At 40.2% G+C, this 17030-nt stretch overlaps 4 protein-coding genes across 4 annotated transcripts in view; all 4 read left to right on the top strand.

Annotated features, from left to right (window-relative positions):
* Nucleotides 1129–1542, top strand: LOC109830848 (pathogenesis-related genes transcriptional activator PTI6-like). The gene has a single exon (XM_020398209.1). It carries the CDS (start codon nt 1129–1131, stop codon nt 1540–1542), a length of 414 nt encoding a protein of 137 aa, XP_020253798.1.
* Nucleotides 1870–11157, top strand: LOC109830319 (transmembrane 9 superfamily member 1-like). Its single transcript, XM_020397555.1, has 12 exons — nt 1870–2015; nt 5265–5457; nt 5591–5695; nt 5950–5967; nt 6046–6134; nt 6224–6376; nt 6678–6812; nt 6960–7126; nt 9061–9155; nt 9335–9708; nt 9929–10202; nt 10742–11157. Exons 1-12 carry the CDS (start codon nt 1923–1925, stop codon nt 10807–10809), a joined length of 1764 nt encoding a protein of 587 aa, XP_020253144.1. The 5' UTR covers nt 1870–1922; the 3' UTR covers nt 10810–11157.
* On the top strand, nt 12815–14944 carry LOC109830847 (patellin-1-like). The gene is made up of 5 exons (XM_020398208.1): nt 12815–13592; nt 13718–13863; nt 13931–14055; nt 14148–14292; nt 14410–14944. Exons 1-5 carry the CDS (start codon nt 12815–12817, stop codon nt 14668–14670), a joined length of 1455 nt encoding a protein of 484 aa, XP_020253797.1. The 3' UTR covers nt 14671–14944.
* Nucleotides 16600–17030, top strand: part of LOC109830318 — a 2335-nt gene continuing 1904 nt past the window's right edge. The window contains 1 exon segment of the mRNA XM_020397554.1: nt 16600–17030. This exon segment is cut by the window's right edge and continues 3 nt beyond it. Within this exon segment, the coding sequence (XP_020253143.1) occupies nt 16949–17030 (82 nt within the window). The 5' untranslated portion in view covers nt 16600–16948.

Below are 17030 nucleotides of genomic sequence, written 5' to 3'. Positions count from 1 at the left end.
GTGAAATATATCATAATCATTTAGCTCTAATTTTACAAGAAAATATTTTTTCATACTTTCAGTTTTACTTTTATGACACGAAGAATGAGCTATAAAATTGAAAGAGAATATTAGATAATGTGAATATGAGTGAAAGTTAATGTGAATATGAGCCAAACCACAACTAAAAGTTTAATGGACATATTGCAAGTAAATTTATGTGCAAAATTCCTTTACGAATTGAATGATCATCCATCTTTTGAAGACTTCAAGATACTAATAAACAGAGATATTGTACTAAATTAATGTGTTTATAACTCACAAATAGTAGATCACGTGATCACAGCCTGGGTTGAAGGAAACAATAATAATATTTTATTTAAGAGAGAGATTATTGAGTTGATTATCATCCCACAAAACCTGTATTTTCTTTTTTCTTTTTATTCTATTTTTATCAATTTAAATAATAATGATATTCAACTACGTGCATTGTATGTGCATGTCAACTAGTTAAAAATAAAAATATGAAGATCTTGAGACTCAAAATTCAAAATATAAATATGTGAAGATCAATACTTTTATTACTTTGAGTAGATTTATAGCTTCCATTTTTTTTTTTGACTTTCATGCAGGACTTGTGAGATTTGTCATTCCCCTTTCGCGTCTCAAAGCGAAAACATAATAAATTGATTAAAAATAGGACAAAATTTTAAATTTAATCCGTTTAGAAACTTAATTGTAAAAAACAACCCATTTTAAAATTATTTACCAAATCCGACCAAGTTTCAGCTAGTTGGCTGAAACTAGGTCGAATTTGGTGAAAAAATTTGTTCACGTGATTTAAAGTCCCGTGAAATTTTTCAATTTAGCCAACTTCACGGGACTTCAAGTCCCGTGAAGTTTCAGGCATATATTCCAGAGAGCTTCTGAATAGTGTCCTTGAAGTTGCAGAGGGCTGTGACAAATCTGCATATGTTGTATTCAGATGCAAAATCTAAGAAGAACAAGGGGATAAATCAACCTACAAAAGACCCCATCTCTTATATTTTATTTTCTCTCCCTAACATGTCTCCATCTCCCTTTCCCTCTTTATATATGCTGCTAACTAGTCTGTACTCTTTACCCCAGAAAACACAATCACAACAGAAGATGGCGAGAAAGAGGAAGAACACCGAACCAGAAGATTCTGGTATGAGCTCAAGTGCAAGCTCAGTTGGGCATGTAGGGAATGAGGGAGTGGCTGCATTTGGTGGCATTCGACGAGCCAGAAAGCGATTTGTGGGGGTTCGTCAGAGGCCTTCTTGTCGATGGGTGGAAGAGATCAAGGACACGATTCAGAAGATAAGAGTGTGGATTGGCACATTCGATACCGCCGAAGAGCTGCTCGAGCCTACGATGAGGCTGCTTGTCTTCTTCGTGGCGCCAACACTCGACAAACTTCTGGCCTTGCTCTCCATAGAAGCCCTTTGCAACTTCTGTGACACAATTCAGAAGCTCTCTATGCCTGAAACTTCACGGGACTTGAGTCCCGTGAACTTATATACCCCTAATCAACTTTGTTAGTGGGGGCTTAAACTTCACGAGACTTAAAGTCCCGTGAAGTTTCGTAAATTTTTTTACCAAATTCGACCCAGTTTCAGCTAACTGACTAAAAGTAGGTCGAATTTGATAAATAATTACAAAATGGATCGTTTTTGACAATTAAGTTTTTAAACAGGTGGAATTTGAAAATTTGTCCTTAAAAATAAGACATTGTATGAGTCTCTAGCCGACAGCTCGGCAAATGAAGTAGGGGCCGGATCTACGTGCTCAGCCCCTTGATCCGCACCGCACCAACCTTAATACCACAAAATCCTCCATATTTTTTTTATTAAACGAAACAAAAAGCAAATAGCAGGCAGCGATCCTCGCTCGTCGGTTCGATCGCGAGATCAGACGGCGCGATGATCCCGACCGTCCGATCTCTCCCCCTTGTCGCCGTCGTCGTGCTCTCCCTCTTCTTCGTCGTCACGCTCGCTTCCGAGTCCGATCACAAGGTACGAACCCTAGATTCCCTGGATCTGTTGCTTCTGCTGATGGAATCATGTTTTCAGCTGTGGGTTGCTTTGGATTTGAAGTTGGTGCTTTAGATCCGGGTTTTTGGATCTGGAGTTGTTCCTTTTTTTCTTAGTTAACTGAAGTTTATTTATGCTTCGACTGCTTAAACTAGAGCCTTCAAGAGCTTAATTGGTGGTGTTAGGGCTAGATTTGGAACGAGGATGCTTGAATTGTGTCGGTAGGTTCTTTGTTGCGAAAATCAACATCAAGATGCAATCTTGTTGAGAGTCTGAACTGTACTGCATGATTTAGTCGATGCAGTGTTAGTCTTATTAGTTCTTGACCTTCCTTTGTTTCTTATGGTGGGACAGTTGTTACCAAGATTTAATTTTTAAGAAGCTCGACTGTTGTCCTGCACCTCCAATGGCATTTGCGTTTAGCTGCATAGACTAAGTATGAGTTGACGACAAGGAGAGAGTACCTTGAAAGTAAGAAACTTTAGTATTGCTAAGGTTTAAAACGTGATTAATGGTTCTTTACAGTTGATATATCTCGGCACCACATTCTCAGAAATAGGATTTCCAGACATTGGATTCCTTAAATCGCGTATTACCGTGTTTGATCTAACCTTATCGTTCCATGCAATATAATACCTGTATGAACATTGAACGATTACAAAGAATGCGATCCTTGTTAATGCGTCTTTTGTGAGCTAAGAGGAGGAAGAGAATGAGGTAAGTACAGTGTTGGTAGCGGCAACAAGGTAATGGTGGCAGCAACAATGATGGTGACAAAAGAAAACAATAATGATAGTGAAGATAGTTGCAACATATGCCATTGTAATTAGTCACCACTACAATGATCTGACAATCCCATGGCAATGTTAGTGTTGATGGTTGTGGAGGCTGGAACTTGTTGTGGCGTCGGCAATCACATGCTACAAATACAATTGCACTTTGGAGCAAGGATGACAATAGTGTTGCTGGTGATGGTGAGGATGATAATGACATTGTTCATGTGAAATGAGGTATTGTCATCAGTGGCAGGGGCTATGGACCATGAGGATAATCGTGTTCTTGCAGAAGAAGGAAAAAGAGGAGGAGAGTTAGGGGCCTTGTGGGTACTTTTTGTGAGCATTGATCTAGTGGAATGAAACATACCCACCTATGATGCTATGAGTCACATTCTGAAGATTTGAGGCCGTTGCCGGTGAGAATCCATTGATCCTGAAAATGTTGAATTGTCTTTATGTGAAATGCCAGGATCTGAATGAGAATTTCAAATTCCCAAGTAGGTTCCTGCAAAGCTAGTGCATCTTAAGGAGGATGGGAGAAATGAAGAATTGAACTTTTTCTTCTTTTCTTTTCTTTTTCTCTTTTTTTTGGAGAAAAGGGTGCATGAAAAGCCACCTGTATCACAAGGGGATAGGGACGAATTATGCTTATTTGAATGCCAACATGTTTATGATTGCAAATTGAGATTCAAGAAGAGCAGATTTACAGTATGTTAATGACTGAATGTTAAACAGGAAGGATATCAAACAATTATCTTCTGATGGATAGGAGGAATCCTAAAAATTGAACTCCTAGTACTACACCAGAAAATGAAAGAGGATGATGCTTGGAATATACAATGGAGCCAATGCATGTGCAAGTTCAAAGGCGTGGCATAATTGTAGTTACTGGACCAACAAGCACTAAAAATTAAACCTAGAGTAACATGGATGAATGCAATTAAAAAATATAGAATAGTTATTAATCTATTCAAGGAGTTGACCCTTTAAGAAAAATAAGTATTCATAAACTAACCTCGAAACTCTGAGGTGAATGTTCCATTGTTGTTATTGTTGCCAATGTCTAAAAAAGTGGAAACACAAGGCGAAACGTTAGGCCCTTTTATGAACTGAGGTGTAAGTTTCAAAGCGTGAGGCGATAGTTTATTTTACACCTTACAAATATTATAGACATATAATATGGAAAGGTATAATAATTTATAAATTGATATTCCAGGACTAAATTTGCTAACTATAGATGTAAAGCATAATAAACTAAGCCACATATATATGTAATCACATGGTCCTATATTGATATGCACTCATCCTCATTTTAACTGTCATATTCAATAGCTACATATAATATTTATAAACACATGTTTATTTATAGATACACATTTTAATTTTAGTTAAATCTTTTTATATCCTCCTCTCTTGTCTAAAAACGTGGACTTCAAAAGAGAAGCACTTCATAGAAACGCAAAGTGCTCACTTTAGTTATGTTTTAAACAATGAGGCGTAAGCTTCGAGGTATAAATAGCTTGAGTTTTGACGCAATTGTCAAAAAGTTTTGAAGCGAGTTTCGAAGAGAGTTTCAAAAAGTTTTTCCAAAGCACTGGTTGTTATTGTTGTTAGACCATAATAAATGTTATCTTTCGCTTCTTTTTCTATTTTTGGTGAAGAAAAAGTGTTCATTTGAGACATATTCATTTGCTCCCTCTTTCTCACACTTTGCTTTTACATTTCTCTTTACCATTACATTTTGTTAAAATATTTTAAATATTAAAGAAAATTTTCAACAGCCACAAAAATTTTAACTGGAAGCATGTCTGTGATCCAATTTGTTACTTGAACATGTCTATGATCCAATAAGCTTTGTTACTCAAAACCACTAAGTGCGCAGCTTTAATGCGTCTTTTTTTTTATCATGTGGAGTCTGGAGTTAAGAGGATATCGAGGGTAGAAAGCCTGAAATTCACAAAATAGTTACTTTGTGTGCTTTGTGTGCCCTATGTTGGCTGGCTAAATTAGCCTAAATCTGTATACTCTATAAGACTTTTTTTCACGGGGAAGGAAAGTAGTTCATGCGAAATAATTAATCTTATATCCACTTTCTTCTTTACTCTTTGTTGTGCATGCGGGTGAAGGAACAGGTTAGGGCTTTATTGACTTTGCATGAATGGCATCTCCATCTTCATCCTTATACTGTATAAGCTACGTATTGTGACATTTAACTTTTTCTCTAGGTGATTATGTCCTACTTTTGACTCTAATCTTTGCACCATCTTAGCATTTTCTAATTCTCTGTATAGTGTATAGTATTTGCCAACCCTTTTATAGCGATGAACCACTGTTACACACATTCTTCCAAGCCATCAATAATAAATTTACCCTTATTTATCTTAAAGACAAAAATTAGTTTCTATGAATTGTCACTTGGATCTTCACTGATGCTATCCTGTGGTTAAATATGTAGTACCAAGCTGGAGACCGGGTGATACTTTGGGTAAACAAGGTTGGTCCATACAATAATCCTCAAGAGACGTACAACTATTACCACCTACCATTTTGCCAGCCTGCTGAGAACCCTACACACAGATGGAGTGGGCTTGGAGAGGTTTTGGGTGGAAATGAGCTGATTGACAGCCAGATTGAGTTGAAATACCGCCGTATGTAAACTTTTTGTTCTATTCATTTTCTATTGTTTTTATAGTGACACCAACTATACATTAAACTCTGGATAGTGGAGCTCAGTGCTGAGAATATGGTGAATATTTATCTTAAAATATCATATTATTTCAGAAAATGTTGAGAAGGCCTCCATTTGTCCAATTGAACTTGATGCTATGAAGGTGAAGCAGTTTGCGGATGCAATAGAGAGCTCATATTGGTTTGAGTTGTTCATAGGCATGTATCACTCCCTTTCACTTTTCACTTTAAGAATTAAAGAAGCTGTGTCTTTGCATATTATTATATTTGTAATTTATTGATTTGCTCGTGTTCATAGGCATGTATCACTCCCTTTCACTTTTCACTTTAACTATTAAAGAAGCTGTGCCTTGTATATTATTATATTTGTAATTTATTGATTTGCTCGTGTTCATGTCTGACATCTCTCTGTTCATATTCTCCGGCCTCTTCCTTTGTGCACAATTATCTAGATGATCTGCCATTCTGGGGTAAGTATCTCCCATTTCTTTACTTTTGTTCCTTCTCTAAGAAGATCAGACACCTCATTTTCAGCTTATTATAATCAGGTTTTGTTGGGGAGACTGACAAAAATAACGAGAACAAGCACTATCTTTTTACGCACAAGAATGTTCTTGTTAAGTACAATGGAGAACAGGTATTTGGCTGTAATCTAAGTTTTATGGATATCCAGTAATAAATATTCTCAACACTGAGGATATTTATTGGTTATATGCATGTTTGCAGATCATTCATGTCAATCTTACTCAAGAAAGTCCAAAACTCTTGGAAGCTGGGAAGACAGTGGACATGACTTACTCAGTTAAATGGGTACCTACAGATGTAACATTTGCACGTCGTTTTGATGTTTACTTGGATTACCCTTTCTTTGAGCACCAGGTAATCCATTTTTACATTAGCAACTTTATGTCTTTGTTGTCCAACTGGCAGTATTAGAAGTGTCCTTTTCCTCCCAAATATATGTCTTATGCACACTTTTAGGGAACACCTGAACTGTAATTATTGACAGTTTAGTGTAAACTTTTGAACTCACTGATACATGCATAGTTTATGAATTTAACCTTTTCAATTTAACATAGCATCTTGTCGGATGCTGTGACTCTTTTTGCTCCAATCATTCTAACTGCTTTTAACAGGTTTGATGCTCACTAAACAATAACTTTTGACTGAATTTGTACAGATTCACTGGTTTTCCATCTTCAATTCTTTCATGATGGTCATTTTCCTAACTGGGCTGGTGTCAATGATATTGATGAGAACACTTAGAAATGACTATGCCAAGTATGCTCGGGAAGATGACGACCTGGAAACTCTGGTGATTCCATAGCACTTGTATTTGTTTTTGCGTTTGTTGTGTGGAATCTGTAACATTTATCTAAAAGATTCTCATTTTCTAGTAGCAAGACAGATTGGATATGTTATTCTAGCAATCAGCTAACATTGTAAATGTTTGTGTTCTTAGGAAAGAGATGTGAGTGAAGAATCTGGATGGAAGCTTGTTCATGGGGACGTCTTCCGGACTCCTCGCAACTTAGTTCTTCTTTCAGCTGTTGTTGGTACTGGTGCGCAGCTGGCATTGCTCGTTCTTCTAGTCATTGTGTTGGCTATCGTTGGGATGTTGTACATCGGGTATGCTTAATTTCAGTTACTTGCCGTTTTTTGTGTGCTTGCGCTGCTAAGTATGATCTAGTAAGTAATTTTTTTCAGCGAATTGCCAGCATGTTGATTAAGAAGAATATATAGATTTGCATTTACACTTGGTAAACATTTACAGCAAGTCGGTTCAGTTGTTTGTTATACCAATGGGCTGACTTTCATTTGTTGTATACATTGGCCTGAGAATTAAGGGCCCTTTTAAAGGAATCCATCTACTACCTAGCGCTTTGGTTCTATCATATTTGCTATAGTAGTATAAAGTAGAAGTTTGATGATCTTCCCCACCTTCTTAGGTTTTTTCCACGTTCTAGTAGAAATTTGGAGGTTCTTGTTCACATGACCTTAAATTGTCTGTTCAGGAAGTGCATTAACTCTACTTGCCAGCTGACCTTTAAAACTATAGAATTCTGGAAAAATCTGTTGTCTTGCCAAGCATTTCCTAACTAAGAAGCTGGATGTAATTTAAGGCCCATCATGTTAGGTTCTTGCTAGTTATAAGATTTGGCCAAGCTATTTATGGAGAACTAGTCACTGCAAACTCATGATTAGCGGCAAAAGGGAATGCTGCTATGCAGGTTTACATGTTGTTTACCATACAGTGTGTTTGGTTTGGGCAGTTGGAGTTTCAAGTGAATTCATAGCAGTTGTGTATTTTCAACTTTTGTTGTTGGACTACTACTCAATTTGAGTGCAACGAACTCCCCTATATATAGGGTATTTTGTATTTAATACTATTTTTACACCTACTCTTTAGTGCTCCAAGGACACCGAACGAACATGTCTGATGGAATTTAGATGTAGTTGAAACTATATTGGACTCCAACTACTTCCTATCCGAATAGACCTTAGTTTCGGTATTGTTTAAGTTGATGTGACACTCTTGGTTGACTTGACTGACCTCAGTCTCATCTTTTTAATCTTAAAGTTGAGATCCTGTTGGATGGTACCCACCATTCTGTTGCCTCAGCCAGGCAATGGTGATAGTTTGTGTGTGCGTGTGCATGTGAGGGCTGGAGTAACATGACAACCATGGGGCTGCTTGATGATCTGGGCTCTGATGGTTGTGCCACGTCGGTGGGTGGTATGTATGTTGGTGGGTGCAGTGGCGGAGGTAGGTGTAGGGGCATGTGTGAGCGTGTGCACTATCTAGGGGCGTCTCTTTGAGGGCTATAGTTATATGCTCTTTGTTATGTGATTTCTCAGTTTTCTTTCACAAGGCAACTCTTGTGTAGATTGATTCGCATTTGGAATCCTCTAGAACCCTTAGAGGGTGTTTGGCAACTCCCAAAAAAAAAAAAAATCTAGACTGGTCTTCCTTTAGCTGGGCCAAAAAGAAAACTAGTTTAAGGGCCAGAATTGTACCTAAGAAAACTGGTTCAATTCTGGCCCACCTTTTGCCGAGCTAAAATTTAGCTTTTGGGCCAAGGTTGTCTCTGCTAAAACTAGTTTTGTGGAGTTTCCAAACACATCCTTATGTTTTGAGCCGTGGGTATTACTGAAGTTTGCCATTTTACTCAGTTTCTTATATGCACATCACGTCATATCAGAATTATGATTTACTTCATGGTTACTCAAAACATGCCTATCTGCCTGCTTGTGTGTCACTTAATTGCCTATATTGTTTGTTACAGTGCAAGCATGTGCTTAGTAGTTAGTAATGTGTACAGTAGTTGAGCACTTGGGTCCTGGAAATTGGAATAACTGAGATATTCAATTTGATTATGGATGCTGTACTTTTATTTGTCTTGTCATACATGCAAGCCTAGTAAATTTTTCCAACCTATGATTGCAAGTAGTAACCTTTCCATAAGTTATGCCAGAATATGACTCTTGAACTCAGCATTTATCTTATGCATGTATTTGGATCTTTAGTTATTCTCCCTTTAACACATTATGTGTTGTTGCAGGCGAGGATCTATTGTCACGACTTTCATAGTGTGCTATGCTCTTACATCGTTTATTTCTGGTTATGTTAGCGGTGGGCTTTACTCAAGGAATGGGGGTATGGTACTCACTGTTTAGTTTAGTTTTGTTTCAAGCATCAATCTGATGTTTTAATTTTCCTGATTTTTAAGGAAACATTTCCAGTACCTGTAATCTGAGTTACGACTGAGATCATATCTTTGCTTTAATTTATTACTTATATGCTGTATGCTTGATTGCTGGAATATTTGTTGTCAGGTAAAAGCTGGATAAAGTCCATGATACTCACAGCATCATTGTTCCCATTTATGTGTTTTGGAATTGGTTTTGCATTGAATACGGTTGCTATCTTCTATGGGTCGCTAGCAGCTATTCCTTTTGGGACTATGGTGGTTGTCTTCATAATTTGGGCATTCATCTCCTTTCCTTTGGCACTTCTAGGCACTGTTGTTGGCAGGAACTGGAGCGGAGCTCCAAATAATCCTTGCCGTGTGAAAACTATCCCTCGTCCTATTCCTGAGAAAAAATGGTATCTCACCCCTTTTGTGGTTTCACTCATGGGAGGACTTCTTCCTTTTGGCAGTATCTTCATTGAGATGTATTTTGTCTTCACATCCTTCTGGAATTACAAGGTAAAGAAGTCTTAAATATATACATTCTTACTTCCAAATCATGGTTATTAATTGTACGTATGATTTTCCCAGCTTGTGGTCCTTTTGCGAAGTCTCATTATTCTGTTGGATCATCTATAATAATTTGTTTGATGTTTTTACTTGGACATTTTACTTCTAAAAGAGGTGATTCTAGCCTTATGTCAATAAGCATGGTTGATGACGCTTCATTGTTGTGCAGGTGTATTATGTCTATGGTTTCATGTTGCTGGTTTTCTTGATCCTCATTATTGTCACAGTCTGTGTAACCATTGTGGGCACATATTTCTTGCTGAACGCCGAGAACTACCACTGGCAGTGGACTTCATTCTTTTCTGCTGCTTCCACGGCTGTCTATGTGTACCTTTACTCTATTTACTATTATTATGTGAAGACCAAAATGTCAGGCTTCTTTCAGACTAGCTTCTACTTTGGCTACACTCTAATGTTTTGTCTCGGTTTAGGAATACTTTGTGGTGAGTCAACTTCATGATCTTTTTTTAAAAAAATTGTAAAGGAGAGGCTAGGGAGGAAGGAGGGTGACACGTGGCATATCACACATCTTGATATAGACATCACTAGTCTCTTTCAATAATTACAATCTGGTACCTAGAGGTATAGTGTACTTACACGGGTGACCGCAGTCTGTGTATCTATGTGGGTAACCCTTAGGTCTTTATTGTACTTACACGGGTAATCATAAGAGTTTCTTTTCCTACTGGCTTTAGGGTTACCCATGTATTAAAATTAATAATTTCAAGGTTACTCGTGTAGATAAGCAAACTCCAAGGTCATCCCTGTAATAACACCATAACCTCAGGGTACCGGAATGTAATTAATCCTTATCTAATCCATCACTGCACTCACAACTCTATTGATAGTGACTGCATTGATAGACATCTGATTTCACTGGTATGCCAAGTGTTACCCTCTCTTCCCCCTCCATACGATATCCTTTAGAGGGCCTCCTATAAGGTTTTCCCCTCCTTGAATGACGCTCCATGTTAAAATTCAGGTGCTGTTGGTTATCTGGGCTCTACTCTGTTTGTGAGAAGAATCTACAGAAACATCAAATGTGATTAGCCAAGAACCAGACGAGGGGTGTCTTATGAAGCCAACACATTCTCCTTAAGTGCAAGACTGCGTGAGCTTAAGGTGAATCGCCGATTAAAATATTTTGACGCTCACCAATGCAAGGGATGCTATATTTTCTTTACGCTTCAGTTCCCTTCTGATCTCTGTTGTTAGGTGCTGAATTCGTTTCTCATGTAGTTAGCAGCAATACTTTATCCAGTGCGGACGTAGTGTTATATCTGGCAGGCAACATAACACACTGCTTTCTTACTTGATTTTGTTGTGAGCATGAACCCAAGAGTTGTACCTGTTCTGTCATTTGTTTTCTCCTCTTTTTACAGCCCCTATTTCATCTAACCATTGTTTTTATACTAGACGCGGGTTGGAATTAAGCTTGTTGGCCAAATCCTCCTGCGTCTTGAAGCGGTTGAATGACTTAGCATCTGAGTAAAGTTATGTGTTCTTGCCTGTCCAAAAACAGACACCGTTACCATTTTGAGTGTGGTGCTTGTCGACAACATTCGGCTATTTAGTAGATGTGAAGCGTTTAAACTTAACAAGTTTCTGTATGGGACAGAGCTTTTGATGGTTATTTGAGATGATGCATCACAGATCTGCGCGTGACGCGAAATGAGAAGGCAATGGTCGGTTTTATGTTTCTAGAATTGTTCGTTTACAGGGATTTGGAGAAAAATCAACTATCGAAATTGTAACAACTACAGTGATTGCTAAATTATCAAATACTCTCAAGTAGTACCAATAATTTTTCAATCATCAATAATTAGGCTCCCCAATACAGCTCTTAAAAGGACAGCCCAAGACAGCATATTTCAACAACCTAATGTTTGCACTTTTATATGAGTAGCAGTTAGTTGTTGTTAAAAGACAGATAGGTTTATCAATAAGAACTACGATTTTCATGGGAATAAGAATAATAGAAAGAGGGGTAACATTGGGCCACTCTTCGAAAGAACAAATTGAATATAAATTGGACAAATTTTCAAACCCAACCTGTTTGTCAAAAAATTCCCAAAATTAGACCCGTCTCAAGCTTAATTTTAAAAACCGACCTAGTTGGCTAGAAACTGGGTCGGTTTTTGAAAAAAAAAATCCCAAACTTCATGGGAGTTGAAATCCCGTGAAGTTTTGTTATATAAAAATCTTCACGGGACTTCAACTCCCGTGAAGTTTGAAAATTTTTTTTTCAAAAACCGACTCAGTTTCAACCAACTGGGTCTGTTTTTAAAATTAAGTTTGAAATGTGTCTGTTTTTAGGAATAAAATTCAAAATAGGTTGGTTATGAAAATTTGTCCAATATAAATTAGGTGGAGTGCTTGGGTTTGTGGAGTTCACGTCTTGTTCCTCGCTCCATATTTGTTAGTCATTATTTAGGGGTTTTGGAAACAAACAACATAATTAAGACGAGTATTCCGGAATCGCTAATAGACATTAAAAAAAAAAATCCATCGTACGATGAGATTCCATAATGTTGAACCTCTATAAGAAAAGTTATAGACATCAACCAACGTAGAGCAGTATCAAAGATAAATAAGAACCAAATTAAATTCAGAGATACACTGTTAAATACTCATAAACAACTAATATAGTAATACACGCGCATATAGGTAGTAAAACCCAAAAATAATAATGATGATAATAACGATAATCAGGGGGGAAAGATTCAGCGTAGGAATTTTAAGGGGAATTGTTTTGTGAAATAAACAAATATTTCGAGGAGTTCTCCTCCTCTCCAAACGTCTCAATGAAAAAAATAAAATAAAAATAAAACCTTCTACTTGCATTCTCTAACTGTTGCCCTCCGTTACATTTACCATTTTGTCGTTTCAAAGCTCGTTTGTTTCGTGGTCGACGCCAGCTGGCAACTCAGGCAGCCGACGGCTTACAAATTAACAAAAAAAAAAAAAGGGAAGAATGCCAAGAAAAGACAACTAAAAAGCAGAAAATGCCATCGTTATTAATGGCGAGATTGTCTGCCCCTTTCCTCACGCGAAAATGGCGGTTTCCTCTTCTAATCCGTGGGCCCGGAGCCTCGCCCCTGGGCCCCACGATACAGACCGGAGCCAGCTCCGTCCCACTGCTCAACAGTCTGTCTCCCTCTCTTATAAATACGCCCCCACCCTCTCCCTCCCTCTCTCCAGCTCACCTCTCGCAAAATTCTCCAACCCCCCAGCGAGTCTCCCCTTCTCAAAATTCCCGATGGCCCAAGAAGACGTCATTGCCACCGAGCCCAGCCCAGTTCAGCAGCCCAGCCCAAAAAAACCCTCCTCGCCGCCGGCTGTCGTCAAGTCGGGCTCCTTCAGGGAGGAGAGCAACTCATACTCCGACTCCAAGAGCACGAGAAAGCGGCCCTCGACGAGCTCAGATCCCTCTCCGATCCGAGCTCGCCGCCCCGCCGCCTCCTCCGGCGGCGGATCCGCCGTCCGCCGGCGGGGCAAGGCCGAAAACGCCGACGACGGGCGCCAAGACGGTGGAGGCCATCGATCCACGTCGTTCCCGGCCGCTCCACGCGGGGCGGCGGAGAGCCCGCGCGTTTTATGGGGAGTCCCGCTCCTCGAGAGAGAGCCGACACCGGTCTTGCTCAAGTTCCTGCGGGGCCGGGACTTCAGGATGCGAAGGGTCGATGGAGATGATAAGGCCCAAACCAAAATTGGAGGTAGGAGTTCGGGATCGAGAAGGCTGGCGGGAGGAGGACCTCGGTGCGTGTACATCGTCGCGGGATGGGCGGGCCGTGTTCATGGCGGCGGCGTCGACAGGGAGGGGCCACCCGTCTGTATAACGTGTACGGGGAGTTCCAGAACAGGGATCTACGAGAAAGCCCTTTCGGCGGCGACGGCGGAGAGAAGAGCGGCGAGGTTCTTGAGGTGGAGGATCAGTACCTGTGAGAAAGGGGATCAGGGAGTCTGCCCGACCTTCAAGCCCGCCGGGTCTCGACGGGTGCAGCGTCACCGACCTCACGGCACTCGCCGGGGCTGCTGAAGGCCGAGCTCCGCCAAGCCCTCGACATCCTCCAGAACAATTACCCTGAATTCGTCGCGAAACAGGTACACGATTAACGCTTGCTTTGCTTGCTTATGACGTTGTTCAATCTAAATGTTGACCTTTGTTTAGATCTTCATCAACGTGCCGTGGTGGTACCTCGCGTTCAACAAGATGATCAGCCCGTTCCTGACCCAGAGGACCAAGAGCAAGTTTGTCTTCGCTGGGCCGTCCAGATCGGCGGAGACCCTGTTCAAGTAAAATACTTTCATAGCGGTCTCTCGAGTTTTCTTCTTAATTAAGGGTTATTTTTCTAAACTAATGCCGTGGTGTCTCGCTGCTGTTGTAGCTACATTTCTCCCGAGCAAGTCCCGGTTCGATTTGGAGGGCTACTGACCCAGGAAAATGATCCTGATTTCGCCCCCGCCGACGTCGTCACCGAGGTCACCGTGAAGCCTGGCTCCAAGCAAATTATAGAGATGCCAGCCGCTGAGGTGGGCACAGCTTCTCTTCTTTTACCAATTAACTCATCACAATTACATGCTCGCGTTGAATTTTTTTTCTTCTTTTCACCAACTGTTGCGATGCTGAATTAATGTTTTTTTTTGTAGAAATGCCTTCTTGTGTGGGAGCTCAGAGTACTGGGTTGGGATGTAAGCATTGGTGCTGAGTTCGTTCCGAGCTCTGAGGATGGATACACCGTGATCATAGACAAGTTGAAGAAACTGGGGGCAAAAGATGAGGCCGTTGCTAAGAACAGCTTCAAGATCGCCGAGCCCGGCAAGGTGGTGATCACTGTGGACAACGCTACCTCAAAGAAGAAGAAGCTCCTATATAGATACAAATCGAAGGAGTGCACCGAGTCCGTTTGAATTAATTGCTCGGGAGAGGAAAATTAAGTTTAGTCGTTGACCGTAGGGAAGCAGAGGAGTTGCATCCGTTATTTGTTTGTTGTTTTGGTGAGCTGAAGTTGAATTGGTGTGGATATTTTTTTGTGAGAGATTTGAGTTGGCATCGTGTTTAATTATTATTTTGGAATGGTAGAGAGAGGAGGTGATGGAGTTGATGTCGAAGCTGTTTTGTCTGTAAAATTTCTGTGTATGTTGAGGACTTTGGTCGTGGAAAGAATCTACATCTTGTTCCCTTCTCGTTTGAATTGATGCTTTGTCTTCATTCTCTTTGTTTTGACCATCACGATGGCACCCTTTTATTATTATTATTTTTGGACTTTTCATGTCCGCCAATCATAATCGTATGGTCTGCTACCAAGCTTATTGAAGCTAGGAAAATGACAGGGGCACATCCCCAACCACACCTCATCTCTCATTTGCTACAGTGTACCAGGCCCCACATGAGATTTTAAATTTTTAAAATCACATGTGATCGAGGTGCACTGTAGCAAATGAGAGAAGAGGTGTGGTTGGAGGTGTGGTTAGGGGTGTGCCCCTAGTGCCACCCTGGAAGCTAAAATCTCACGTCCTAGCATCCGTTGTGACTTGAGTATTCTTTTTAGAAAATGCTTTAAAAGGACCCGGCTCACTATGCAAAAGAAGGAGGAGGATATCTTATCTGCCCCTTCAATAGTCTCATATTTTAAGTTTCCGTAGCAGCGTTATTCTTTTTAGTAGTTTTTAGACATTACAGCATTCATCAGTGCTGTTTGATGAGATTCGAACATACATTATTTGGACGCTAAATCAGAGTTATTCTCTTGCACCAACATCTTGAGGTTATATGCTTAGATTCATAGGAATTAAGGAGGGTAATCAATTAGCTATAATGATGATGCTTATTTATTCTGTTTCCAGCTAATTGACTTTGGAATCCACCGCGTCAAAAGGAGGACCGTCCTGGTTGTCTCCGACTCAGGTTCAGAGGACTACAGTGCTAAACATAGTAGACAATTTGTCACGGTGAACAAGGGAAGAATCCTATGTTTAAAGAAATCAGCGACGTGATTCTAAACAGGACAGGCGAAATAATTAAGATGAGGATTAAGGGGACAAAACACGAAAAGGAGGGGCTTCTCTTTTTTGGCGAGAAGGGCATCGGTTAGGTTCTTTGTTTTTGGGCTTGAATAATGAAATATTTGGGATTCTCCGCTGCCACCCATCAAAGTAAACAACCAAAGGGGGCGCTTTACTCGAAAATTTCTACGGGATTGACCCTCATATATTGATTGGGCTTTGTCCATGCCGACCATGTTCCAGTATTTTTTTTCTTAGATTAACGTCTCGTGGACCCTAAATAAAGGACCTAATGAGAGACATGTGAGGCGTCCTCCCTGGTTGCGTGATGCACTGTTCATAAACAGTTCATCACGCTGAAGCAACGCCCGTCAATCCTAATTCTAAACTAATAACACTTTAAACTTAAATTTAAATTTAACTTCTAGTCTTAAATGGAGAACACATTGAATTAAAATCCAACAGAAAGTCACAGTCCCAATCAACAATCCCGAACGGATAATCCCCCTACTTTCTCCAATTTTTATATTCATCGTACCTTCAATTTAAGGGGGGGACAAGCCGCCGAATAATCATTGAAGGAGCGGTCCCATTCTTGACTCGTCAAGATTATATTCATCCTTGCAATGCAACCACTGTGAATATATCCAACTGGCACCACTGTCATTATGCGAGTGGCTACGCATTTCTCATTTTGCTGGCACTTTTGTGACGTGTTGATAAACAAACAAGCCTACTTCATTTCTTAAAATTGAGCTCAAAAGCAGCTGCACAAATATTTTCCCTTTGAAAAAAAAGAAAAAGAAAAAAAGGTTGCTGTAGCCCAAATTGGATTCGGGTCAAGCTTATGAAGCGGGCATTTTCTACTGGACACTTCACTTGGGCTACCAAGTAACAAATACGTGGAAATATTAATGCGTGCCGTTGTTGGGCCTGTAATTTGGCCCAGCCCATCTAAGCTCCATCGATTCTTTAGGCTCCCGTACCTTCTGCCACGCTCCACCAAGTAGCCAGCCGACTCAACTACACGTGTTAGCATCCTTCAACACGTGCCAATAATCTCTCCCTCCACGTGTCGACCTCCAAAAGCGTTCTCCAAAAACGGCCCACCGAAATCGGAGCACGTCCATCTTCACTCTCCCGAGAAAATTCCAATCCGATCCAAGGAAAAAAAAATAAAAATATGATCAATATCGCAGCCTTAGCCCTCCTCATCTCCTCCCTCGCCGCCGCCGGCGTCTGGTCACCTCCGCCGCCGTCACCCC

Source organism: Asparagus officinalis, chromosome 2 (assembly GCF_001876935.1).
Source record: "Asparagus officinalis chromosome 2, Aspof.V1, whole genome shotgun sequence".
NCBI classification, from domain to species: Eukaryota; Viridiplantae; Streptophyta; class Magnoliopsida; order Asparagales; family Asparagaceae; genus Asparagus; species Asparagus officinalis.
The sequence above is the reverse complement of the archived record's forward strand: the minus strand, read 5'-3'. Positions and strand labels throughout refer to the sequence as shown.

Coding starts and splice junctions, on each gene's coding strand:
- LOC109830848 (XM_020398209.1), top strand. CDS start 1,129: ATGGCGAGAAAGAGGAAGAACACCGAACCAGAAGATTCTGGTATGAGC.
- LOC109830319 (XM_020397555.1), top strand. CDS start 1,923: ATGATCCCGACCGTCCGATCTCTCCCCCTTGTCGCCGTCGTCGTGCTC. Junction 5,458..5,590: donor GATTGAGTTGAAATACCGCC/GTATGTAAACTT, acceptor ATATTATTTCAG/AAAATGTTGAGAAGGCCTCC. Junction 6,813..6,959: donor ATGACGACCTGGAAACTCTG/GTGATTCCATAG, acceptor TTGTGTTCTTAG/GAAAGAGATGTGAGTGAAGA.
- LOC109830847 (XM_020398208.1), top strand. CDS start 12,815: ATGGCGGTTTCCTCTTCTAATCCGTGGGCCCGGAGCCTCGCCCCTGGG. Junction 13,593..13,717: donor CAGGGAGGGGCCACCCGTCT/GTATAACGTGTA, acceptor AAAGGGGATCAG/GGAGTCTGCCCGACCTTCAA. Junction 14,293..14,409: donor TAGAGATGCCAGCCGCTGAG/GTGGGCACAGCT, acceptor TTTTTTTTGTAG/AAATGCCTTCTTGTGTGGGA.